The sequence below is a fragment of the Acanthochromis polyacanthus genome, chromosome 6, assembly GCF_021347895.1.
Source record: "Acanthochromis polyacanthus isolate Apoly-LR-REF ecotype Palm Island chromosome 6, KAUST_Apoly_ChrSc, whole genome shotgun sequence".
In the NCBI taxonomy this organism is placed as follows: domain Eukaryota; kingdom Metazoa; phylum Chordata; class Actinopteri; family Pomacentridae; genus Acanthochromis; species Acanthochromis polyacanthus.
The window spans coordinates 27949368-27976090 of NC_067118.1; the positions used below are offsets into that span (position 1 = coordinate 27949368).

General features: G+C 42.7%; 1 protein-coding gene and 1 long non-coding RNA gene across 6 annotated transcripts; one reads left to right on the forward strand and one right to left on the reverse strand.

Moving 5' to 3' along the window:
• LOC127534319 (uncharacterized) lies at positions 1-1597 on the reverse strand. Its single transcript, XR_007942388.1, has 2 exons — positions 1483-1597; positions 1-397 (listed from the first exon to the last, which is right to left on the reverse strand). It is a non-coding gene; the product is annotated as an uncharacterized LOC127534319 (long non-coding RNA).
• Positions 1461-26222, forward strand: dvl1a (dishevelled segment polarity protein 1a). Of its 5 annotated transcripts, XR_007942387.1 has the most exons (17): positions 1463-1970; positions 6920-6989; positions 10649-10770; positions 13324-13442; positions 17154-17292; positions 17910-18003; positions 18151-18220; positions 18321-18460; positions 19000-19076; positions 19912-19979; positions 20124-20201; positions 20327-20461; positions 21656-21823; positions 21944-22159; positions 22414-22463; positions 23089-23127; positions 24120-24242. XR_007942387.1 is itself a non-coding variant. In XM_051949168.1 (16 exons), the coding sequence occupies exons 1-15, from the start codon at positions 1801-1803 to the stop codon at positions 23091-23093; spliced, it is 1671 nt and encodes a 556-aa protein (XP_051805128.1). In that variant the 5' UTR covers positions 1463-1800; the 3' UTR covers positions 23094-23127; positions 24120-24242. The 5 variants fall into 5 exon arrangements, 2 of the variants coding, with proteins under 2 accessions (XP_051805128.1, XP_022058382.1); XR_007942386.1 differs by having other exon boundaries at positions 1461-1970; positions 21944-22463; XM_051949168.1 differs by lacking the exon at positions 22414-22463.
• Positions 26223-26723: the final 501 nt, after the last annotated feature.

The window sequence follows — 26723 nt, forward strand, 5'->3', positions numbered from 1 at the left end:
TTTCCAGGGGGTTAGGGAACTATTTATTTGAAAGAATAAGTTTACAACAACACAACATGTGAGCAGAAAAATCACAAAGTCTGTCTTTAGTTCAGCTGAAAATATTAGTTTTTGTCTTTTTTTATTAACCAAACTTCTCAGGTAGTAGATAAAGAATAATTAAAGCTCTCATGTAGAAGTCCAACTTATTTTGGATCCTTGTGGAGAGTTTAGTCTTCATGCTTCATAGCAACATTTAATAAACCAAAAGCTTCCCTGTTGGCTCTTTGGTGGAGTTTGTTACTGAGCATCTGAACCTCAAATCCAGTGAGAGGACCATCTTCAGTCACGGCCAGTCCGAGAACTTCAAGACCTTCCATCGGCTGGACCAGATGTGGCATCAGCTCTCTCTAAACATCTGGATGACAGGAGAAAAGACAGAAATCAATATACAGATCACAGAAATACAATTTATTCACTTTGATCATTTTATTAAAGTAGCATGAACTTTATTAAAACTTGAAAGTCAAAGAAGTTTTAAAATTTCGTATATCCCTTTTTGATCACGAAAAGGAAAAACGCCTTGTATTTCAATTTTAATTTTTGTATTTTAAAATGAAAATCAAATAACCACTCGTTTTTTGTTTGCGGACCGTTTTACCACCTTTTAATGTTTAATTTTCTTTTTGCTTCATTCTATTTTCTTTTTAATTCCTATTTAAAGTTTTATTGTCTTTAAAATTTAATTTCTAATTAAACATTTATTTTTAATTAAATGTTTTGACTTTTGAAAGGCTTAATAATGTATTAAATGTTTTGTACTTTTTAAATGTTTAATATTCTTGTTTAATTGTATTTTTAAATATTTAATTATCTAAAATGTTTCATCTTTAATGTTTAATATTTTTGTTGAAAAAATGTTGTTCGATTTCATAATTACGTGTTTTGTATCTTGGGCTGCCAGGTGATGTAGTGGTTAGCACTTTCGCCTTGCAGCAAGAAGATCCCTGGTCCAAATCCTGGCTTGCCGATGCTGCAGCTAATGATGTTGTAATTGACATAAATAAGGAAAGCAGTCCATCATAATTTGAATGTTAACAGTCCAAAATGAAAAGGCCATATACAGCTCTCCTATTGGGTTAAAGACCCCCCCCCCCCCCACACACACACACACCAAAAAAAAAACTAAATAAATAAAATTAAAAAAAAACATGAAAAATACTTTGCAAAATCGAGAGGTGGGTTGCAGCTTTCATTTTTTCTTGCAACTTTTCGGTGGCCCCCCAAAATATCTTTTGTGCCCCCCCACTAAAATTAATCTGGATCCGCCCCTGATGCGAAACATCCCATAGTAGATGATAAAGCAGCACCTGACTGGTCCAGTTGTCCTCCTCTTTGTTCAGGTCTGTACGGTACAGTAGCAGCGTGTTGTATAAGCGGGGCTCACAGGCCTGCGCACAGCTCACTCACACCACTAGATGACAGCACTGTCTAACCAATTACCTTGTGAGAAACAGTAATATTCCCAGCTCCATATCGCAAGGATGTGGACTGTCCCTTCCTGTTTTAGTGCCGAGAGAGCCACCGTAGCGACTCACACCGGAGCAGGAATACGGGCGCTCACAACGCGATTATGTCTGGATCCTCGCTGCGGTCGCCTCAGACACGGAGCTTCATTTTCCATCGTGGGCTTTTCAGGTTTCTGTAATAGGGAATGCTGTTATGTTATTCTCCGGATAGCTGGTAACAGAGCAGGCCCGTCTACTGCGCTGCCAACCCTTGTTCCTTTCCCGTGTCAATGATTGTCCTCCCCTCACTCTCATGGCGGAGACTAAAATAATATATCACATAGACGAGGAGGAGACTCCTTATCTGGTCAAACTGTCCGTCTCTCCAGAGAAAGTCACCTTAGCGGATTTTAAAAATGTCCTCAACAATCGACCCGTCAATAGCTACAAATTCTTCTTCAAATCCATGGACCAGGATTTTGGGTAAGTGGCCACCGTCGCTGATTATTATTAGCCTGCTCTTGGGGCTATTTATTGCGGTGTGTTTGGACGTCTTAATGCAGGCCCTGGTACAACATCAAACGCCCCTGGCTGCCACGATCCTTACATGTGTGCAAACTACAGTGCCATGTCTGTTTTTGCCTGCTCCTGGCACCTGCTCATTATTACAGACTATCCTGTGCGCAGTGGAGGAGACACACGAGTGTTTGAAGTGATACCAGATCTGTCCGGAGCCCTAATGACGCAGCCCTGCGTGCATTACCCAGAGCCAGACCCCTCTGCTGCTCACAATAATGTCAATATATTACCCATGTGGAATAGAAATGTCACCGCAGTGTTGACACGGCGTCAGGATCTCAGGTTTCAGCGTGTTTGGTTCGGTTTTCCCTGAGCCTGAGCGTTCTAGCATGTGATTTTCAGAGCATGGATGGGAGATTATTATTACTCTGTGAAGTTGTATTTCTGCATCAGGACACACACAATGGACTGCAGATGAATCCGAAAGGAAACACCACATAGTAGGGGTTGTGACTGTGCATCGTCTTATCACCTTTTAATTGCCTCAGAGGTGTTAATTCTTCCCACAGCGCCCCATCCTTCCAAGTTGACTGATAAACTGTGTAGTATTTACTGTGTTATCACTGTAATACTGTTATATAAAGGCTTGTTTGTGTAGGTTGAAGAGTGCATGGTGATGGGGGAGTAGTTTGCCAACCTCTATTTATCGTCATTTAGTGCTATTAAGAGAGAGAGAAATAATGGATTAAACCGACAGCCATAAAAAAATGTTTTTTAAAGCCATATAACATGTTGAGTATACTTTTTTTGTAAGGAAATTGAACAAATGAAGTTAAATCTGTGTTTTCTGTAACTTATTTTAAAGACTAATTTTACGCCAGAAAGTCCATCCCCAGATGCTGGCTCTTCTCAATTATAGAAATATTTCCCATCTTGTTCCTCTACCTTTTTTCCCTCACTTTGTAACTGATTTCCAGAAACTGCAGCAGTTCTTCAAAGCTCCTCAGTTCTCCTGGTCAGCGAGATCTGCTTGTATATCAGGCCTGTGCTGAGAATGACATATTTGTGTCAGTGCCTCTTCTCATTCCAGTCTGAGCAGTCATACTTGGGACCACGTACATTAATATCTAGCTCCTCGTGACAACCGGAGGAAATGCAGAAGCAGGCAGCGTCTATACAGCCAAACGTCATGCATTTCGACTGCAGCCTGACCTTGTGAGGGAAACTGGCTCTTCCTGGTGGCGGGCTCGGCTTGGTGCGCCGCTTTGTCCCCAGCCCTGGCTTCCTGCCTGTCTTGCACTGCAGGCCGGGCTGCTCACTGGGCCTCAGGTGATCGACAAGCAGATTATGGAAACAAACAAAGCATGTTTGCTCTCTCCACATGGAGACATGACTCCAGGTTTGCTGAATGCACGACTACGTAGGCCAGCCGTTCCTACATGTGCATCAGCAAAGCATATTAAATGACTCTGTGAGCTGGACAGTGTGACTACTAGGTTTCCACACAGAGCTGGTGTACACACATTATAAAGACATCTCCACAAGCATTCCTGCCTTTGAGTTAAGGTTGAATATTCAGGCTGTGTGAGTGCCGTATGGTACTGGCACAGTATGGAAGCAAACTCAGTCAAAGGCACAGAGGAAAGCAGCGCTTTGTGGTAGCCATGCTGGCTGTACTGCATACACACAGACAGTATGGCTGCTGGAGAATTAGCAAGGGAGGAATAAGACTGCTGAGCAGAGAGGGAAAACATCAAATCCCTTGCAGTTATAGACAGTGTTTGAAATGTAAATGAGCAGTCAGTGCAGGGTCCTCTGTAGTAGACCCCCTGCTGCGCTGGAAAAAAACAGCCATTTTCTTATGGGATTGCTGAACTACATTTTTGCTGGCCATATCAGCTCTTTAAGCAGTGGCCACACAAATGTGATAAATGCTTTGCACCCCAAACGCCTCAGCTTAGCACAGTGAACATGTCATTTCAGGCCCCCGTGGAATCGTATGGAATACATGTAACCACGCTCTGTGGCGTTTCCATTCACACAACGGAGCACAGCAAATTAGACAATGAGACATTTCTTGTACACATTTCATACTTGAGCTGTTTCGCAGTAATATTCATTCGTTCATCAATATTCATAAGACAGGAAGCTAATTGAGGCTGGGTTGTTTTGAAGCAACCCACTTGGCTTTTTCGGAAACTTCAAGGTGATGATATGGCGTTTTGTCATTGCCACTGGTGGTGAGTGGGTTTGAGACCTAACTATAATGCAAGTCACAGAGGCACTCTGGAGCTGAGGAAGCAGCCAAGCTGAAGGTCTGAAAGAAACAGTCTTGTTTGTGTCTCAGAAAACAGGGGGCTGGTAGGGGGATCTTTCTTCTGCTGAGAAAGTGATGCAAAGCCTCTGTAGTTAGAGGACAAAAATCTGCAGCTTTTTGCACAAATGCACCCCTGCCTCCCTTCGCCTGTGTTTCCTATTTGAGGATTGTGACAGATTTGAAGGTTATACTGCAATTTGATGTCGTAGCATCAACAGCGACGCTTGTACTGTGATGATGATCATATAATATTTGTCATGTAGTGACACTATCAGTAGAAAAGGAACAAAAGCATCAGAACTTCGTGATTATGACGCTGTCAAAATCACACAGTTTTGGGTTTAAATGTGCCATCGACAGTATGCCTGCTATTATTAACAGCTCTCTGGATGGTTAAAGCTGCATTAAGCTGTTTACTAAGTGAAACTTGGTGTCATGTTGAAGTCTCTCTATTCAAGATCTTATTTGACTACAAATATTTTGCTTCCCTGTTTATAGTATCATTTGCATCAGCCCACCAAAGTCCTTGGACCGTTGGTCGGTGCTGGCTGACTTGTGCTGCCTTTGGTTTTTGGTTTAGGCTCTAAGTTACCCAGCCGTCCTCTGTCTTTCAAAGCATAAACAAACACGTTTAATCTTCCCCAGCTACACAAATATCTCCAACAGCGGAATATTCCGCCATCACCGGGGTAAATCTTGTGTCATTATCCTGTGAAATCTGTTAAGACCTATTTAGGCTGTCAGCTCTAAGAAGTCAGATGTGTGACAGCAGCCCACACCAGACACAAGCCTCTCTAAACCGGGCTTATGCTTTATGTGTGTGTGGGTTCATTTGTGTGTCTGTGCTTGTTAAGAGTTCAGATGTGGAACTAAGACCGGTCCTGATATCAGATGGAAGCTGTTACAGACGTCATCTGTTATCGTTGGAATTTCTTCCTGGTTCTGTTGGTTTCATTTCATGCAACAGTCACACTTTCAGAGCTGTATTTTGCACACCAGCAACTGTGAAATGTGCTTACACTGGTCAACTGTTCCTGTCAGACATTAGGAAGAAGCATAGCTGCTATTTTATTTGTACAGGCCACTCCCACATCCTCACAAGTCACCTTACAGCTGGTCATGCGGCTCAAGAGAGAGGATGCAAACATTTCCTACCTAACAAGCAGCCGGCCCTTTTCCTCCCTGAGGTGGAACATGCCACAGCAGCAGACTCTGTGGTCGTCAGTTCCAGCCACAAGGCTACGTTATCTCTGTCCACCACTCCCAGCAATACAGCTCCCACAGCAGCAGTGCACACAAAAACACAACTGGCTTGGCTAATCATTTCAGTAGCGGGGAAGTTTTGGCAAACAAGAAGCGAGAAAAAGCCATAAAGACCCTGTCAGAGACACCCCTGCATAAAATCTTCTTAGGATTTCCTGCTGCTCTCAAGTCGTGCCTCTCCCTTTTCATGTTCCACGTTCAAAGCCAAGAAGTTAATGTGAGATCTCCACAGAGTTTCAGAAATGCTTGGTTATTACAATTCTGGGAAAATCTTTTACCATAAATAGAAAAACAACATGCATAAAGCCATACAGGGAGTTATAATGGAGTCTAGTAAATATATTAGGATTGTATAGCTCCACGACTGTGTCGATGTGTAAGGTGTTTTGTCGGATCATCTCCTGCCACTCGACTGCGAGCTCCAAACTTGATCTATGTGACACGAGCCTAGCAGGTGTGGTGACGGGTTGCAGCTGAACTGTGTCCCAGCAGGTCAAAGGGTAACTGGGAGGTATTTTTGTAGGGAATTTACAGCCAAAGACGAACACTCTGAAGGAGGCTCTCACACTGGATCACTCTATTAATACACACTCCTGTGCCCTGACGCCCTGTTGTCGCCGTTATGAGGCTTTTCCTACCTACACACACTCAGAAAACATTAATGCAGACACATCTATCTATCTATCTATCTATCTATCTATCTATCTATCTATCTATCTATCTATCTATCTATCTATCTATCTATCTATCTATCTATCTATCTATCTATCTATCTATCTATCTATCTATCTATCTATCTATCTATCTATCTATTGTTGTTATATTTAAACTTTACAAGCACACATAAAACCTGTCATTTCATTACAGTGCAACATCAGTGCATTTAAACCTGTGCTTTATAAATATTTTGGTAGATTTAAAACACTCAATATTTGCATTATTTATATGCTATCTTCAGTGGATTATCATGAAACATGCACACCTGCACAGGTTTAATGTTCGACCCCCTCCGTTACTGATTTATGGCTGTGTGGCTCTATCCTCACCAGGTTGAGCTGTCTTTATCATTTTGTTGTGCTTGGCGTAACTGGGCGGACAGCCACGATGTCCATAAATCACTGCTCTTTGAGCTTACCCATGCTAGCAAGGGTGCAAAGCTGGTTGAAAGCAATGTGGAAAATGTGACTTTCAAAGCGTGAATGTCGCTCAGTATGTGCCAACTATGCAGGGCAGTGAAGTGCTTCCAGGTTGTACGATGTTACATTGCTGAGCCTCGGACTCTGTGTCCCGCTACCGGTCAGTTAGCCTAACTGTCTCTCTGCTTGCTCCCCAGGGTTGTCAAAGAAGAGATTTCCGATGACAACGCCAAGCTGCCGTGCTTCAACGGGAGAGTAGTGTCCTGGGTAAGTGAGATGGATGGTGCACCCGTGCTGCCCCTCTCTCCTGGCTGTTTGCCTGGCTTTGCAGCCTCAGCTTTAACCAAAGATATGTGGAACAGCCATAGATCATGTAAATGTAGCCGTGGAACGCCTCCACATAGGTTTTCAAACACTCTTCACCTTGATCTCACAGTTGAGCTGTAGTGTAGCGGTGTGAGTGAATCCATTAGATATTAACCTCGGCCACTGTTACAAAACACAATCAGAGTTGCTCGGTTTGGCTATTGAAATAAGAAATGATACAATCCATGTAATCTGATGGTCAGTTACTCTATTGACTGATGTTGCTCTGTAGTGTTTTCTAATTATGGGAGATAAACAGCGCTGTGTGCCTAGGTTTCCCTATGGGGACAATAAAGTATGTCAAATCAAATCAGTCTGTCGATATTAGAGGAAGATTTACTTCCTAATCATTGCTTACGTACAGGATGGAGGACACAGGTTAAAGCTCTTCCCTTAAATATTGATCTAAAACTAAAAGCAAGGATGTATATATTACTTTGACAGGCTGCTTATTTAATCTGCTTGGTAGCTTTGTGTGTGTGTTTTTTATGCGATGCCTTATACAGATGTTGTAGTTTATTGATCTCGGTGGGGAAAGTCATTATGGTGCTTGACTCCCTCGATAGGAAGGTCAGAGGTCAGAATGAGACACAGTGGTGGTTGCAGGCTTGTTACGAACTGTCTCCCTCAATAACACTTAATCAGTGTTGGGAGTCGCTGACATCAGGGGTGGAAACCTTAACATGTGTTTGAATGTGGTATTACTCTACCACAATGGTGTCAACAATTAGCCAAAATTTGTGCATCTTCATGATTCATCCATAGTAACATTTATTTAGTGTGACCTACTTTCACTATAAGTTTGCAGTGTTAGGATTAGTGGTAATTATTATCTTGATTAATCATTTTTCTAGCTTTTTCTATGTCAGAAGATAGCAAAAATTCTCGGATACAGTTACTGACAGTCTAAGTTGATGTCTTAAAATGGCTTGACTGGATAAATAAAAAAATTCTACTATTCCAAAATCCAAAGATATTCAGTCTACTACCACATCAGACACAAAGAATTAAGAAATCATGACATTTGAGCAGCTGGAGAAAAGGAATATTTTTCAGTTTCGTTGCAAACATATTGACAAAATTATTTAATCATTAATAGTGCCCAATTCGTTTTCTATCATCTACTTAATAGACTTGCAGCTCTGTTGTGCCGTCACAAACATACGTATAGTGCTGTGTTTTAACTGCATATAGGCCATTATCAGCAAAAGCCACTCTGGATTTACATTTGAATAGAAATTTCTTGTGATTTCACCTACCACTTATCAGCATTTCTTTGAGCTCTGTTCCCTGTGGCGAATCTTTACATCGTTTATTCTGACAATTATGATTTCTTCCTGCTTCAAATTGTCCAATGAGTATAACATCTGTTATGCAAACGTGAACTATATGCCACGCTGTAAGGTGGGGTACAATGGTACAACAGGGCTTATTATAATTATAGTTTTAATTATAATTTTAATTATAATTATAATTATAATTATACCACACATGCGAATGCATGCACGCACAACACACACACACACACACACACACACACACACACACACACACACACACACACACACACACACACACACACACACACACACACACACACACACACACACACACAGAGATTTCTTTTTTTAAATGTAGTCATTTTAAATGTCTCTTTTTCATATTGTTAAACTTAATTAATAGGATAGGGTTAAAAAACGATTATGAGCTAATAATTGGGCAACTTGTTGATACGTTAGGAATCAAGAATATTAGCTTGCATGGTTGTTAAACTGAGACTATAAATGTATCAACAGAACTGGGTGATTTAAAATACTAATTAAAGCTGCCTTTAAAGAGGGAGAGTTTATGTCTGTTGCTGGTTGATATTTACTCTGTATTTCTATCTGTCTGTCAACAACATTACTCAAAAACAGGCTAGCAGATTTGGATGGAATTCTCAGGGCAGGTCAGAAATGACACAAAGACCAAATGATTAGATTTCGGCAGTGATGCATCTTATAGTCTGGAGCCGCAGATTTGTTAAAGATTTCTGTATCATTCCAAAATAGCACCATGGTGTCACTGTGACTATGGCAACAAGTGAACACTTTATCAGCTGTTGATGATCACATGACTGCGATCGTACTAAAAATTGGCCGCCGTGGATCACAAATCGTTTAAAGATTTCATCCATCAGAAATCATACGACAGAGCAGCCTTTATGGAGTTCTGCGCTCTCTGAGTGCTTTGTTGTTGTATTTTTGACAGGTTTTGAATTTTGTTCTGTTAGTTATCTATGTTATTGTGGAGTTGTGTGCATTTCTGTGCGTATTTAATTGTGCAGTTTAATGACCCTTGCAAACTAGCTTAGACACTTTTGCAGTGTATGGTGCTGGTTCGTGCTATGTTCTTCTTCATTTACATACAAATGTTAGATAAGGTAAATGTGCCCTTACTGCTAATGCAGTTGTTATTAAGGCTACTTATTATAATCGCACTGCAGAAACCTAAGAAATATTCTATTGTTTATCTCATTTATTTGCTCTGGCAAATGTACACTGTAAAGTATATGTGGAAGCAGCACTTATCCATTAGTGTGTGAGCAGATACTGACCATAATGAGAAGATCAGTATCAACCACACATGACCAGCCCACTCATCTCTATCAATATTATTAGGACACTCAGTGGTTCCATTATAAGTTGTGTTCAGGAAGTCATTGCAAGCAATGCCTGACCTCGGGTTACCTTTCATAAAATGATCCAATAAGGGCTATAAAGTTTAAATCTGGGAAAAAGAGACCACTGGAATCTGATCAATTAACCAGTATCAGGAGACAAATGTCCATCAGTGCATCTCTAAAAGGTTCTACTTAATAATGTTAAACACAGACAGAGAATACTTTTATATAGTAGTTTTTTTATAAAACTGGAGAGTCGAGGACTAGACTGTCCATTCTTGTTTTAAACAGCAAAGACAGCAGAGAACACAGAACACCGCAGGCAGAGACAGTGAAGGAGAAGCAAGAAAACTTACATTCGTTGCAACAAAGCAAAAAAACTAACAAACTCAAAACCCTGTCCCACACTTCCCTCAAAAATCTAGTGACACCTGTGAAGCCTGAAGCTTGCATTAGAATAATCACAGTCCATACAGTTGTTAGTGTCTCCACTTCTGTCTGCTTTAACTTTCATTATTGAGGCCCAGATGAAAGGATGGGTCATTGTACATCATCCTTTGTACTGACACTCGACGGAGTAAAAGCAGCGCGGTCTTTTAAGTTTCTGTGTCGCTTTTGGTGTTTCTCAAGTTGTTTATGTGTCGCTACCAGTCATCTGCAGGCCTTTTTGCAGCATCTCATTTCACAGTCTTTCAGTCTTCCCTCATGTGTGTCTGTGCCTCTGTGGATCTAACATTGCCGTGTGAGTTTTGCATAGTCTATTGTGTTTGTTTTGATCTTCTGTCTCCAGACTATTGAGCTTATATCACACATCAAAATATTTATTATTGCTCGTGTTTGTGTCTGGGCTGAAAACATCTGATCTATAATGAATATTTCCTTTTCTACGACTTCTCAGCTGGTCCTTGCAGAGAGTGCGCACTCTGATGGAGGATCTCAATGCACTGAGAGCCACCCGGAGCTTCCCCCTCCCCTCGAGAGAACAGGAGGCATCGGAGACTCCCGACCCCCCTCCTTCCAGTAAGTAGGCTGATTGCCGCTTGTCACATATGCACAATTACACACAGGCATGCAAGCAGATGTATTCAAGCACACAACCCTGTGCACTGGGCGAGCTTTTTGTTTCGCAGCATGCCATACGTAAGTGCTAATCAGAACGTGGATAACTCGCCAGCGAGAGTCATCATTATAGGCTCATATGGGAAGTGTAGGAGGTAGGTTGCACTCTGGTGTGTGAATATAGCATGGAGTATGTGTAGGAACATGCATAGGTGTGAATTTTTTCCCCCACTTCTATGTTCCCTCCCACCCACACAGCCGTAGAGTGAGGCGTTAGTCCACTCATCTATGTAAACATGATGCGTACACTGCCAGTGCTTCTGATTCTTGAAATAGCCTTCACAGCATAAACATCTCCGGGCGACTGCTGGTGCTCACTGAGGCCTATTGTATTCAGTCACTTAGAGCATTCATCCTGACTCAGTTAATAAAGGCATATGTGGCCTAAAGACACATCGGTGCTTCAAAGCTCAGAAATGGAGATTTTCTCTCCGTATGGTTACCTGAGCCCAGAATTTTGACTGAAAATATGACTGCACTTGCCGAGGAGAAGTCCCCTTGCTAAATATAGCTGGAAGGGCTGGGGGCAGTGGAGGCTAGAGCTGTTGCAATACAGCGCCAGAGCAATATGGCTGAGGCTCTATATGAGAACATGCAGTCTGTCATGTCTCAGTGTATCTCTTTATCCAGTGTTTGACATCTTAGCTCGCTTGCCCTCTGTGGGCTGCTCCCTGCTGTTTGCCTGTCAGCTGCCCTGATTATTTTATTGTTCCCAGCCAGCTTTCACTACCGCCACCTTGTGGAGGAGACTTCAGACAGCCAGCCCCCTTACCCCACGTCACTTCCCCCCGCCCCCTCCCTCCCTCGCTCGCTCACTCACTCACTCTCCCTTTCTCTTTCTCTCTTTGAGTTAGACAGGCAGGCCTTTCTCTCAGAGAAACAGCGTGGTGAATTCCCTATAGCGAACCTCCTCTCTTTCTGAAATGAATCCAGTCTTCCACCCTTTACTGCTCTGTGTAAATAGCTAGAATATTATTACCACTTCATTTTCTTTTTGTGCTTTATTCATGCAGTTCATGTGTTTGTCGGCGTGAATGGCTCTATTTGATGAGCACACAGAATAGGTGTTTTGGGCTGGGAATGGACACAACTGATGGGCTTCTGCCTGGTAATCCGGATTAACAGACATTAAAAGCACCCATCTCCATTTCCCAAGAGGCAGGGGGGTGGCGATTGGCAGCATTGAGGTCGCGGGTGGTGGGGATTGAAAGGGGGGTGGCATTTGTTCACAGCTGCAGTGTACCGCCTTGGATAATCTTCCCCTCGGATCAGCAGATCCGCCGACTGGCTGGTCAGCAGCCCTTTGACAACCTGACAGACAGGCGGTCTCCGCTGCATCGATCGTCACTTTCTTTCCAATCATTTCCAATAGAAATGCACCCAAAATGTGCACCCTCAGTGAAATTTACATATATGCTCTTGCCTGTGCTGGTGACGCCAGGCCCAGGTGCACCCATTAGCACTCTGGAGCAGGAGCGTGTAAGCATGCCCCATTGAGCACTTTATCCCGCTGAGTGAACACAGCAGACACAGCATCCCTGCCTGCTCTTGGGTTTTTTAATTTGCATTGATCATTTGCACGTTGCCTCCGAAGTGTGTGACAACATTGTTTCCAAAGGAGGCAGGATGATGTTTGTCCGCACGTGCGTGTTTTCTGCCTCTTTTGCTCTGTTTACACACGAGGAATATGACACTGTTTTTATATGAGCGCTGCCATTTGGGTGCAAGTGTGCATGAATGCGTGAGAGCCACTGTGATTATTTATGCAGGTGTAAGGTGCCTAAGTGTGTGTGACAGACTGACAGGGTTGAGTAGAGTTCTCACCAGCTTCAGGTTTCCTAGGAGCCCAGTAGCTGTGTTAGTCCCTTAACCCCGGTGCCTGAGGCCACAGCATCTCCAGCCCTCTGACAGAATAACAATCTGCCCGCCAGCCCCTCCAGAACCCCCAGACTCCTCCCAGACCTCAAGTACACAGACCGGCTGATTGCTCAGCCCACACCTGATCTACCACTTCTCACTTTTTATGCGATCTGTCATTCTCCGCTCACTGTCTCTCTCCCAATCATGCTCCAGGCACCATCTGGGCTTTCAATAGGTCTCATTAATGCCAGTATTGTCCAGAATGGCTCTCTCTCAGGGTATCTGGTCATTAATGACACTTAGTGAAAAACACATCACATACCGCAGAACAATGAAGCTGCTATTTTGGCCAGAGGGTCTGAATTTGAAACAGAGTCATGATATGAGTTGCATATTCCCCTAGGGCTGAATGGCAGGCACAGAGATATTATAACAGACAGAGGTATATTGTAGCTGGGGGATTATTTTCAGGAGTGTTGGTCACAGGCTGGCTAGAGAATGAATTCGAAACACTTTCTGCGAGAGGGAAACCGAGAGAGTGTGTGTTTTGTACATCATTATTTCGACTGAAGTTTTCCAATGTGTGTATTGCAGTGCCAATGCAGTGAGCAGTCGTGATGGCCTGGACACAGAGACGGGTACAGAGTCTCTCCTGAGCCACCGCAGAGAGCGAGAGAGGGAGCGTGCACGGAGGAGAGCTCGAGAAACTGAGCGTGAGTATTATCAGCCAGGAACAGATGGATCCTAAAAATGCAATTATCTTGTCATTTCTAAGTTATTACATTTCAGTACCTCTTCATTTAACTTTCATGCTATGCACCAAAAAAAAAAAGAAAAGATGGACAGACACAAGACATGTATGAAAAAAGGCCCCGGGGGGGATCAACCGGTGCATGTTGAACTCTAGTTATGTCAAACTGAGAAACACAGGCACATCCAAACTCACAGAATGAAGAAAGTAAGAAGTGAATAAGTTCATTGTGTGTCAAAGTTCCTGGAATTCACTGTCTTGCCCAATAATTGTCTTTCCTCTGCTTCCCGTGTGCGGCTCAGGTTTATGGTCAAAGGGTGTTTTCCACTTGGTAGTCACACTCCATTCTAGCAGGATGATTATAGCCTGTCAGAGGACACTAGTGTTTGGTGAAATATCAGAGGAAAGTCTATTGCGGCTGTTGTCGAAATATAAATGCAGCCATGCAGAATCTGTCTGGTAAAGAAATTGTCAGGATCTTGAATTTAAAAGCCTTTTGAGAACTGTTCGAGAGTGCAGACACATTTGCTTTATTGTTTGACATTGAGCAGCAGCAATGTTTGCCAAAAACAGAGAGGGACAAGACTGGCCTCCTTTACTGTCTTAATGTTTTTAATATCACATGTCTGTTCTATCCACAGGGCACGTTGGTGGAAAAAGTGTGTTTTGTCATCAGCATAATCATCTGCGATATTTCCAGATACCCGCTTTCATTCTGTTTCTCTCCCACACAGAGATTTTGACAAAATTAACTGGTTTTGTGACAGAAAGCCATAAAAGCAGCAGCTTCTAATGGTTGCATTGTCTTTACTCACAGCAAAACCAGCTCTCTCTCTCTCTCTTCCCCTTGTCCTCACTTCACAGCAAGCCTGGCTCTTTGCATCCTGTGCTCCAGGCTCATTAACCAAATACTCATTAATTTATGTGGTGCAATTAGTATCACAGGGTACAGCATCAGGTTGGGGTTGTAGGAAGAGCTGCACCGTCTCACAAGCTGGAAACAGATTCAACTGTATTTTTTTTCATAGAGACGCTCCATGATTTCACTGTGATCTCACTTTTGATGTATCTTATGATAATGCTCTTGAATGGAACACCGCAACAATATATCGTTGCTGCTTCTAACGGCCAGCTCAACATTTTTTCCTTTGTTTGTTCTTAGAATAAGAAGTAGCCCAGACTTCATGAACTTTGTGCCCTCCTCCATCCACAGCTCTGTGTTTACTGACTTCAGCTCTACCATCGTGCAGATGGCGTGAAAGAGAGAATTAATGATGTATTCGTCTCCCTCTCGCACAAACACGCAGCGTCTCTTTCTATCTCGTCGTCTCACATCTCACTGCCTGCTAGTTTGTTTGCTCTAATTAAGTGGAACCATCAGGGGATTTGGGTGGGCCCCTCGTGCTCTACTAACAAATTTGTGGCTCATAAATCAAGCAGGAGAGGCCCAATAAAACGTAATTCAATTTGGCTCTGTCACATGGCGGGGATGTAAAGATATATAAAGGTGGAGCTCGTTGCCCCGCCTCCACTCCTCGCTTTCCTCGCTGCCTGCAGCATCGTCAACCGCAGGAATTCCCCTGTCACCTTATACACGCGCTTGTCTTGCTCTGAACGCTGGCTGTTTTACGGTGATCACTTAAATTGTTCAAACCTGGTAAACATATCCCCTTCTTTTTTACTGCCTGTTCCGTAGCGTTTGAGGATGAATAATGCAACAGTTGAACATTTCAGGAGGGCGAACAGGTGTAAGACCCAGAGGGCAGCCATGGAGTTATGGGATATGATCTGTTTCGAGGCCGCCAGGTGCTCTGCATTTTCACCTGTAGTAAGACAAGACTTTCATATGAAGTTATTGCACTGTAAAAAGAACACTTATTACCCAGAAAAAAAGCATTGCCATAGCATTAAATGTCATGCGGTTCAGAGCTAACAGGGTTTCAGGGCTTAGGTCAAAGACGACAGCTAAGCTTATGGACTTATGCTTGTATTAAAGTATTAACGCAAAGCACAAAAACATCTGGTGGACTTAAACTGCTTCCTGTTATGAAAGGTATCTTAATTTTTTATTTTTTAAAAAGGTAACAGCACTCAAAGCATTTGGGATTTTAATAACCTGATGGCGCTTTCACCTGAGGGAGGGAGGACGGTACATCAGCTCAAATCCCATATTATCTCTCTCTGTTTTGGAGAATACTATCGTCTGATTGGTCAGCGACAGATTAACAGTCATTCTATAGTGGCGTGCCATGTGAGAGAGGGAGGAGGCAATACTTGTCCTCACTCTCAGCTCACTTTCTCTGTGCATCGGATGAAGGCGCACTGTCGGCTGCGGTGAGAGGGATTTGTTGTGTTGTGGCCAGTGATGGTATTCGACATTTTGAATGTGTTGTATGGAACAGGTGTTTTGTGGTTAGTTTGTCACAAGTATTATTTCTGTTTTTCTAGTGTCAGTATGGAAAGTTAGTAAAAATCAGAGGGTTCTTCCTTTGCAGTGAAGAGAGGTTTTATCTACTTGTTGTGAGCTTTTGTAGCGTGGTTGTATTTATGCAGTCCTTTATTACATTAAAGGAATATCAACTAGTGCAGAAAATTTGAATTGCTACATGGATACTTTGCCTGATCTGCCTCCTGTATATTTATGGATCATGGGTAACAAAAAATGAAACAACACGTGTATTATTTAAAGTCATTCGAAATGTAACCACTTTTGAAAAGGTCATGATTCATTGTGCTTAAAGCTGCACATTGTCAGCGGAAAAAGTGACTTTGCTGTTGAGTCATAGCACATGCTTCTTCTTTTCTTATTTTGCTAGCTCTTGTGGAGTCTCTATGATTATTTCCTATTTATTTCATTGCCTCCGCTGTAGATAAGCGGTCAGCTGGCAGCTGGTGGGCAGAGACAGTCTGGGGCTCAGGCTGGCTTTAGAGCAGAGCACAAAGACACAGGCTTACAGTCTGCTTTAGTGAACCTGTTCACTTGGTTCTTTTAGTGTGTGTTTGTTGTTCTCTCTGGCGGCAGTCTTCAGAGTGTGGGAGGTAATATGTTTGCATGAATCCTGACAGTGGATGTCAAGTCCCTCTGCTGACTGAAATGTTTATGTGCAGTAGCTCAGCTTTCCTAAGAGCACCTTCTGGGCGGAGCTTGCGATGGGAACTGCTACATTGCTGGAATGTTTTGCTTGCTCTCGGCGAACACGTTGGCTACCACGCCCTCTTCGCCCTATGAGACCTTTCCAACCAATCCGCTGTTACCCTGAGACAGCACCACCTCACTTTCAATGTACGTATGGAGATAGACGGGGCAGTCATGCTCTGCTGGGAATTATAATCCTTGGGCTTTTTCTAATCTCTGTTAGGAAGTGAATTATACAGATCTGTCACTGTATGAAAATGAAGCACTTCTTGCACTATAATTTCTACCTTTTCAAAGCTGTTAATAGTTATTCTTGTTCATTTCTATCTTTCCATCTACTGTAAGGTTCTGGTTCTGATATTTATTTCATGTTTTTGTTAATGTCAACATGTTTCCTGATGCTCAGATAACTGTGATCTCTCACCAACTGTGACTTTCCTCCCCTCCTGGTTGCTCCCTCTCACACTGACCCGGCTCCACGATGAGCAACGTGACCTTACGTCTGACTCACTGCTGCTCTGCTCTTTCCCCCCACAGTCCCTCGCATCAACGGTCACTCTAAATCAGAGCGCACAGCAAGGGACTCAGCCATGGGTTACGACAGTGCCTCAGTAATGAGCAGCGAGCTGGAGTCCAGCTCATTTGTTGACAGCGAGGAAGATGAGGATGCTAGCAGGTAACATATTACTGTACATCAAAATGTATCTCTGGGGATGTTCAATCACCTAAATGAGGAGCTTTTGTTTGTTTCTGAAATTGTCTATTGTTTATCAGTTCATGGAAGCCACAAAAAGAGAAACAAAGTCAGTAAAGGCCATAGTGTTGACACATTATATAGGTTTTTTTTGCCTTTTTGGTGTCTAAACCAGCAGCGGTTTAGAGTAGTGAGGTGTGTATTGCATGACAGGTTAAACACCACTTAGACATATATATACTGTATGTCAGCTTCAGAAGATTGCAAAGCAACCTAAAGCAGCTTACAAATAATGTATGAGCACTAAGAAGTGAGTCTACATCACCACAAAAATTAAACCTAACAAAATGTGTTGGTTCATTATACTGTAATTTTTAATTGTACTGTACTGCAAATGTACTTTATATTGACTACAAACTCGCTACATAAATGAACACGTAAAGTCATTTGATCTCAACTCTACACAGTAGATATAGTTAATATAAACACAAGCACAGCATTGAACACCCTGGCCTCTTTTCTTATTCTGACATTTAGTTTTTGTCTCCTCTTTCTTCCCTCCCCTGTCATTAAATCCACTCTCTTGTTCGGTGTTTCAGGCTCAGTAGTTCTACAGAACAGAGTTCTTCATCACAGCTGATGCGCAGACACAAGCGGCGCAGACGGAGACACAAAGTGGCCAAGATAGACCGGGTACGCACTTCTAAGACACGCCACCGCCTCTCCTCAAATTGATGTTGACACTGAGTGTGAGAAACAGATGAGAGAGCTGATTGATATCGACTTTATGCCTCTTTTATTTACAATGTGCTCATTGTAACCACTCTCTGCCTTTCCCAGTCATCGTCCTTCAGCAGTATCACAGACTCCACTATGAGCCTCAACATCATCACCGTCACGCTCAACATGGGTAAACTTCATACACCCACACAGAATTTAATGTAGAATTAATAATATAATCTTTGTCAGACTTGCGTTATCTTGCTCATTCACCGTTTCCACCCACACAGAGAAATACAACTTTCTGGGTATCAGTATTGTTGGTCAGAGTAATGACCGGGGGGACGGTGGCATTTACATCGGCTCCATCATGAAGGGAGGAGCTGTGGCTGCTGATGGCAGAATAGAACCTGGAGACATGCTCCTCCAGGTACACTTCCAGTTTTGCAAGTTTGACATTTGAAAGTTTTTTTCTCCAGTTATCAGTGTTTTCGGTGAAATGACAACACCTCCGCTGTTGTTGTTTCACAATGTAAATGCTGACACACAGAGACGTTACTGTATACCTATCTGAGGTTTTGTGGCCTATTAATAACCACATCGTTGTGTTCACTTCCGTTGTAATTCTGCCTCTCCTTTTCCTTCCTGTTATTTCCATTCTTTGATGTCTGTGGCAGAGCGCTCCACAGCTACACCCACGTGGCACATGATTGCTATTTGTTGCGGCCCCGACTTTATCAATATATTCTGTTTTATGATTGTGTATCCCATAGAAAGCAGCTTAGGATTTGCTAGCATTTGAAGGCCTCAAAGTAGAGTGCTGCAGAGATTAATGTGTGCACAGTACAAGTTCATAAACCCATCTACACGGTTTCAGAACATTGTTTTAGTCATGAAAACACAATATGTTATATGATGCAACTTGAAATAATGACTTAATTACACATTTTGTTTTCGTTCGTCAACCAGGTGAATGACGTAAACTTTGAGAACATGAGCAATGACGACGCTGTGAGGATCCTAAGAGAGATTGTTTCCAAAACTGGGTAAAAACATTCAACTCTGTCACAACATTTAGTGAGCATTGTGATTATTTCGATCTCTGTTGTGAAAGATGATCACAATGAAAGCATAACTTATCTAGAACTTGGCATGGTGTAATGTTGTACTTCAAATGAATGTGTGAATCGAAGAGGGCGCTGTAAGTCAGTAAATAAATCAAATTTATTTATATAGCACCTTTCACAGATATAAAATCACAAGGTGCTTTACAACAAAAATAAAACAAGGATAAAACCAAAACAATAATGCTAAAGGTATTAAACTGTTAAAACGGTGGAGCATCAGCTAAAATAAAGTGCATCAAACAATAAATAAAATAAAGCAGTTACAGGTCAAAAAAAGGATAGAAGGATATTCTGAGGATTGCGAGAAATCGGGAATGCCTATTGAGAAAAAAAGAGTTTGTTGCCAATGCAGCATGTTTTTTGCAACATGTTTCTTACCATCTTTGAGAAAAGACCTTGTTACTTTGTGAGTTAGTGTTGACTTTCCTGCCTCACTTTCCTGCTCACAAAGCAGCTGCAGATTATAGGAGTTAACTGACTAGTAAGCTTTCTTGTGTTTAGCCCTGTCTATTAAAAAAAACCCAAACAAACTTGATTTCTCTCTCTCAGCTGATAAATGTCTGGAGTTTCACATATTTGACAGGTATAATACAAACAGTAATGAGGTTAATAGTATGTAGTGGGCAGTAAGCAGTTTACTCTTGTTGCATCATTTGGTAGACCAGGCTGATTATTGTTATACTCGACTCTATTTGAACTATAGCTTCTGTGTTTTTTTCTATTATTTCCACTTATTTTCTCTGTTCTTCTGCAGTCCTATTAGTCTTACTGTTGCCAAATGTTGGGACCCGTCTCCAAGAAGCTACTTCACCATCCCTCGCGGTAAGACAGACGTCGGTGTTACCTTGCACTCACTTTCTCCTTAGCAAACGTTGTTTTATTTTATGTCCCTGACCAGGTTTGAACTATACAATGTTTAATCAGTGTAATATAAAATAAGCTGCCTTATTTGTTCCGTTTGTTCAGCTGAGCCTGTGCGACCCATTGACCCTGCAGCCTGGATTTCTCACACCACAGCCCTGACAGGACCTTACCCACACTACGGTAAACACAACCAGCTGCTGTAATCAAACTAGGAAGCGCTATTTTTTAAAATAACTGTATTATATTATTTCACTCTGATAAATTTACAACATTGAAATGCTTTTTATTTTCTCTGTCCATCTTAGAATTTGATGACTTGCCGCTTTCTGCAAGTAAAACAGATATGGCAACTATCGTCAAGGTGATGCAGCTGCCTGACTCTGGCCTCGAGATTCGAGACAGGATGTGGCTGAAGATCACGATTGCCAACGCCGTCATAGGTGGGGAAAAAATGAGTGAAGTGAAACTTTAGGTTGACAACGATCTGGAGTGTTTATGCTGTTGACTGTGAGTGATGCAGATAGGTTGGAGATGTGCGCACATGTACATTGTATGCATGCCGATACAACCCTCTAAACCACAAGCAACTATTCAGCATTTTGTGCTCCGGCCACATTTTTACTGGCAGTAGACTCATTTTTCACAGCAATGAAAGGTCCTGCAGCTCTATGAAATCAGCACAGCCACGGCTAGAAGTAGAGAGAATTCAAAAATGTCTTTTGTACAGTATGAAAGGTATAAAATGCCATAAAAAGTCATAGTCATAAAAAAGAGTTGAATTTCTTTGATTATTCATTTTACAAAAGTTGCTTCAAAAAATTGAATCAGCATGTGCGACTTTTTTTCAAGGGCCCACAAGTGTTACCCACACTGGCTTTAAATACTATAAATATTTTAGTACTTACATTTTTAATTTATTTAGATAAGATTTTAGTTTTTTCAAGAATCTGGTGCAAATAAATGAAACATGTTGAATCAGGTGTTTTTGATGAAATATCCAGATTTTAGGCTTAGATTTTGCTCATTTTCCAGACAAAACAGCACAAATGAGTTCATCGGCTGCCAGAAGGTTTAAATGACAGTTTCTGGCTCTGGTACATGGTGTAATTTTGGCCTTCTTCTTTCAAGATAACATGCCTTTAAAGCCCACCAATGGGTTTTGGTGTTCAGAGGGTTAAACTTTCGTGCTGTGTGTGAGCAGTAGTGATACATCTCTCAACCTTTTTACAATAAAAAAAACAATCTGAGTAAAGAAATCAGTGTTTATTTGCTATTTCCTAAACAGCTAAAAGTTAAATTACAAAGTTAAAATGGATAAAAACGTATGACAGCTTGTAATTATTCTAGTTCATCAAAGAATTACTTTGAGGCAGTTTGTTAGTAAATTTTTTGTTTGTTTGTTTAACTCATTGAAGTTCTTTTTACCAGCCACAAAAAAGTCTGGGCCTGTCAGACATATTTTACGCATTAACTTCACTAACTTTATTCCAATTCTTGCAACATTGTCCTGTTTGTCTAACGGCGGCCGTTGCGGTCACTCTGTGGTTGCTGCAGATCAACAGTGCTTTTAGCATCTGTTGAACACATCAGAGCAGGCGCCTTCATGTCCACGTGTGTGCTTGTTGCTGTTTCAGGTGCTGACGTGGTAGACTGGCTTTACTCCAGAGTGGAGGGATTCAAGGATCGGCGGGATGCGAGGAAGTATGCGAGCAGTCTGCTGAAACACGGCTACCTGAGACACACCGTCAACAAAATCACCTTCTCCGAACAGTGCTACTACACCTTTGGGGACCTCTGCCAAAGTACAGCTGCTTCTCACAGAGTATTAGTAATGCAACTCCCACATCTACGATTTCTTTTCTGCGAACAGATGCACTAAATCTTTCCCTCCCTCTTTCCCTTTTCTGTTTTCTCTCATGAAGACATGGCGTCGCTCAATTTAAATGAGGGATCGAGTGGTGGAGGCTCTGAGCAAGACACTTTGGCACCGCTACCTCCCACCAGCAACCCCTGGCCTCTGGGCGGGCAGCCATTCCCTTATCCTCCTTTCCCCTCCGCACCCCCCAGCTTCCCGCCAGGATACTCGGACCCATGCCACAGTTTCCACAGTGGGAGCGCAGGCAGCCAGCACAGCGAGGGTGAGCGACAAGGAGGGGCACGACAGGCCTTTAGAGTTTTCCATCAGCCTATCATTAATTACTGTAATAATCTGACTCAACGTGCAACATGACGTTAATTAATCCAAGTATTTCTGGCATATGATGTCAGTATTAACAAGTGTCTGACTCACGCTAATGTTAGCTTTTCTGGCTCTCTGGGCAGGAAGTTGACATTGGATTGCATTTTCCATAATTAAGTATGTGTATTCTAAAACGCGTCCTGTATCGTCAAGGTCAATCATGAGCATCTTGAGTCATGCAGCGGACAGCTCTGCAGTACTGGGTGTGTACACAACAACAACAGCAAAAAATCTGATCGACCGTGTGATTCTGAATCACCAGCTTGAAATGATCAAGTCCATCCCTCTCCATCTGTTCTTGAATGATCTTTTGCTTCCATTTTTAATCAAAACGTGATGGTGCTGCATGATCTTTGATATCTGCATTGAAGGAGAGTGGAGAACCAAGGGGGCGTTGTAGTGTTGTAGCACATATTTTAAACCAGGCAACCCAGATAAATAATTCCATGTTACCATCTATCAGTCGAATTTCCATTGTTTTGAGTGATTCATCCAGACATCCTCATGTCTTGCTTTCAGCCAGTTGTCATTATTTCTGTTGGTTTATCTGCAATGATTGGAGGGACAGAATCAAGTTTCTTTCGAACAAAAACAGTGTTCATGGGTAATTTTGTGTCCATCTGCTTGCTTCAGTGGGTGCATGTGCACATTTTTAGGGTTTTCATAACTTTTTTTTTCAGTTGAAATGACAAAAAAGGGACAACCATGGGTGTAATGTTTGTTAGGAGCTTACAGGGCAGATGCAGTGCATTAGGCAGTGTGGGAAGGTCTGGGCTGGGAGGTGTGTGTAATTCTGTTGTTCCCTCTGTTTCTGCTGGGCAACGGTAGACTGAAGGAGGAGGTAGTCCCAGGACACTGGGGGAACCGGTAAGCCTGCTAACCCCCCTCTCCTCCTCTGCTGCTCTTTTTGCTCTCTCTATCTTACCACTACTCTCTTTCTCTTGTGCTCAACATTCGCCACCTATCATACTGTAGCTTTAAGGTTCTTTTTTTGTTGTTTTTGTTGTTTTCTTACCTTACCGCTCGTCCCATGATTCTTCCTTCGTCCATGTGTATTCTGTGTGTGACTCTCCTGACAGTTGATTCTCCCTCTCTGCACCTCTGGGCATGCATTTGAACTGTGCTGGGAGGTGCATGATGCAGGATGATCACTCCGAGGCTTGTGCAATCATTCCCACTGATAGGGGGCGATCATGCACCACTTTACCCAGTACTGTTGGGCTCATTGCGGAAGGGGAGGCGTGGAATGTTTGATTTTGCAATAGTGTGGTACACCTCCATCAGTATGACGCCACCAGCGTACATTTCCAGTACTGAGATCAGCTTTTGATGCCAAGTCGGCTTTGTGAATCTAACTTTCTTAAACAAGTTATTCTGTTTCATCCCAAAGTGCTGTGTAGTGATCTCTTTCTGATGCAGGTGTATCATGTTTACATTTACAATCTGTGGATGTTTGTATGGATGTTAGATGAAGCCCATGATGTTATTTGCTGCAGTGGAACTTGGGGGAGAAACGTTTGAGATAATCATGTTTGCCCTTGACTGTTGACTCTTGCTAGACTGCATAAGAAAGAATATTCGGTCACACCTTAAACAAAGTGCAGTAACATATCTAATAGTATTAATGTGCATATTAAGAGAGTTTTCACTTGACACGTCATGCATAGTGGCTGTTGAAGTTCACGAAGGCCTCATTAAGCTGTTGTTTAATGTGTGACCTTTCGTCTTGATGTTAATCAGTAGCTGGTTCTGAATCAGCTGTCGCCGATGAGTTGCAGCTGCTCACTGTACATTTCTAGGTCTGTGTGCGTATACTGCAGAAAACCAAACTAAAATGTCTGTTGTTATTCTCTCGACAGGAAGCCGAAGCAGTGGATCCAACCCCAGCGCAGGCAAAGGGAGACGCTCCTCCCCTCAGGAGAAGGGTCAAAGGTCAACATGCAGTGAATCCGAGCCAGGTGTCCGTGGAGGGAGGCGCGGTGATAGGTCCGCCAGCCAAATGAGCCATCACAGCCATGCCGTCTCCAGTCACAGTCATGCTCGATCAAGTCTCAGCCACAGTTATTCTCACAGGAGCCACACTCTGCCGCAGAACAACCACCCCTCCTTCACCTACAGCCACGCCCCCTTCACCCAGCCAGCGCCAGGCTCCTGTGCCCAGAGCGAGCGAAGCCATGCCTCCTCCTACGGCCCCCCGGGCCTGCCTCCCCCTTATTGTCTGGCGCGTCTGGCCCCCAAGACCCCGGTCAGCAGTAGCACACCCCCCGGAGCCCCTCCTGGGAGAGAGTTAGCAGCCGTTCCTCCTGAGCTCACCGCCAGCCGCCAGTCCTTCCAGCATGCTATGGGCAATCCCTGTGAGTTCTTTGTTGACATCATGTGACAGGACAGTGCCTTTAAAACTCAGTGAGCACAAAACGATCCTCCCTTAACCCACTCACCCCCTGCTCTCTCTCCTCTTAGTCTTTTGACCGTCGCTAAGGTCAGAATGTAGACACTGACTGGCCCTCCCCACAGCCCCCTGCTATCCGTCTACCCCTCTGATGTCCAAGCAAAGGAATACAGGCAGCAAGAGCACAACAGGAGGAGTTCTCTCTCCACACAAGCACGGGTCCTCTGGCTGATAACCCTCTTTTGTATTGACGTGACGTGTACAGTTTGTGAAACGTGAGTGGTATTCAGTGTGGTGATTTCTTTAAAGCTGCCACGCAGACATTCTCGGGAGTGTGTAACCTACCTAGGATATTTTCTGTTCTGCAAGACCTTTAAGCTGGCTGGGCCTGGATCTCAATCCCCAGACCCAGACCGACAACTACGGCCTGCACTTGGGAAATTTTTTCTGGGCCTAGACTGGACTGGATTCTCTGGCTCATATTTGTGTGTACTGATAAATTTAAGCATGTTACACCAAACCTCTGGCCACATTTCCCTTACGCTGTGGCATTGCCACCAGCTTATTTAAGCTCTTACCTGCCAACTAAAATGCTAACCTTGATCAATTCATGACCCGTGGATTTCTTCAACTCCACAAGGGAGGCCCTGTAGCCAGCCATTAGTTTAACTTGGCTGCATATTGCATGACTGTCTCAACTGCTTTAAAAAAATTATTAATTCATTTTGTTGAAAGTATTATCATTATTGGGGGGAGGAGGTTACCTCTTGCCAATGTTCTAAAGGAAGAATCCGTACACTGGATGATTTTTGTGATGTTATTTATGTGATCATGTTGCATTGATGGTGTCATACTTTGTCTACTACAGCTGACTAACAGACAATCAGACATCACCCTTTGTGAATCAGTGGCCAGTTTCCACTGTCCTAGCTGTGCTTTGTCGAATGTATCATTATTCCTGTCAGTGACTGAACCCTGACATTCATAACACTTTGTTTTACACTCATTTAAGTAAGCAAATCAACAGGATTGCAAACAGTGGACACCCACCACGGCTGTGAACGCAAACTCAGAAGGGTTGACGTCATATACGTGAGACCATCACGGATGTGTCTTTCTACGTGAGTGTGAGCTTCGATAAAAGTCACTGCGATAAAAGCCAAAGCCTCACATTGTGTGGTGGATATTTCATTGTAATGTCGGAGCTGTACATGATGTCAATCTTTTTATGATTGCCATCAGACACTTCTCATTTTATGAGTTCTAAGTGACTTCAAGGGGAATCCTGGCCTTCAGATGGTGATCTCCTTGCAAAACAATGGCAAACCCCTGTTGTATCTACCTAAAATTCAGCTAAAAGAGGGAAACAACACACAAACACACACATACACCCACACACATACACCCACCCACACTAGTTTTGAGCACTTTTCCATTACGTCTGTCCCTCCCTTTAGTATGAAACACTGTTTGCAATCAAAGCTTTCTCTTTAATTTTGTTTCTTTACAAAAGAAGAATAAATTGTACATAGAAATTTATTATATATATGAATAAAAATATATATGTTCAAGACTTTGCATCTTCCACGTTAATTGCCTGGAATGCTTTATTAACTGAAATTTCACATATACATAAACTTTTTTTTAGCAAGACCACTAGATGGAGACAATCAGTGACTAAGTATCTCTAACCAGAGGTAAATGCTAAGTATGACGAATGAAATGTAGTTTGGAAATTACTGGCGGCAGCAACTGCGTATTTTTATTTGATGCAAGCATTTTAAAATGTGCAAGGGGCGCAATCAGGAGGGAGGTTATTTTTCAAGACTGATCAGTGGCCCTTAAGAGGTTGGTCATGTTGTCAAAGTCAAATATACTAAACCAGCTATGTAGGTACTAGGTGTAAAATATTACCACAACACCAAATGTGTCATCCACGGTTGCTAGCACAGTTGACACCCTTGAGTGGAACTTCCGAGCACCAGCACTCTGTACTTTCCAAGTGGGCTGACTTTACTTTCTGAAGCCTCTGAAGCCATGTAGACGACCCCCAGTCTGCTTGACCCACGAACCG

Excerpts from the sequence above, each read along its gene's own strand:
- dvl1a (XM_022202690.2), top strand. The coding sequence starts at position 1,801 with ATGGCGGAGACTAAAATAATATATCACATAGACGAGGAGGAGACTCCT. Across the intron at positions 10,771-13,323 it reads TCCCGACCCCCCTCCTTCCA|TGCCAATGCAGTGAGCAGTC; the intron begins GTAAGTAGGCTG and ends TGTGTATTGCAG. Across the intron at positions 20,202-20,326 it reads AGGACCTTACCCACACTACG|AATTTGATGACTTGCCGCTT; the intron begins GTAAACACAACC and ends TGTCCATCTTAG.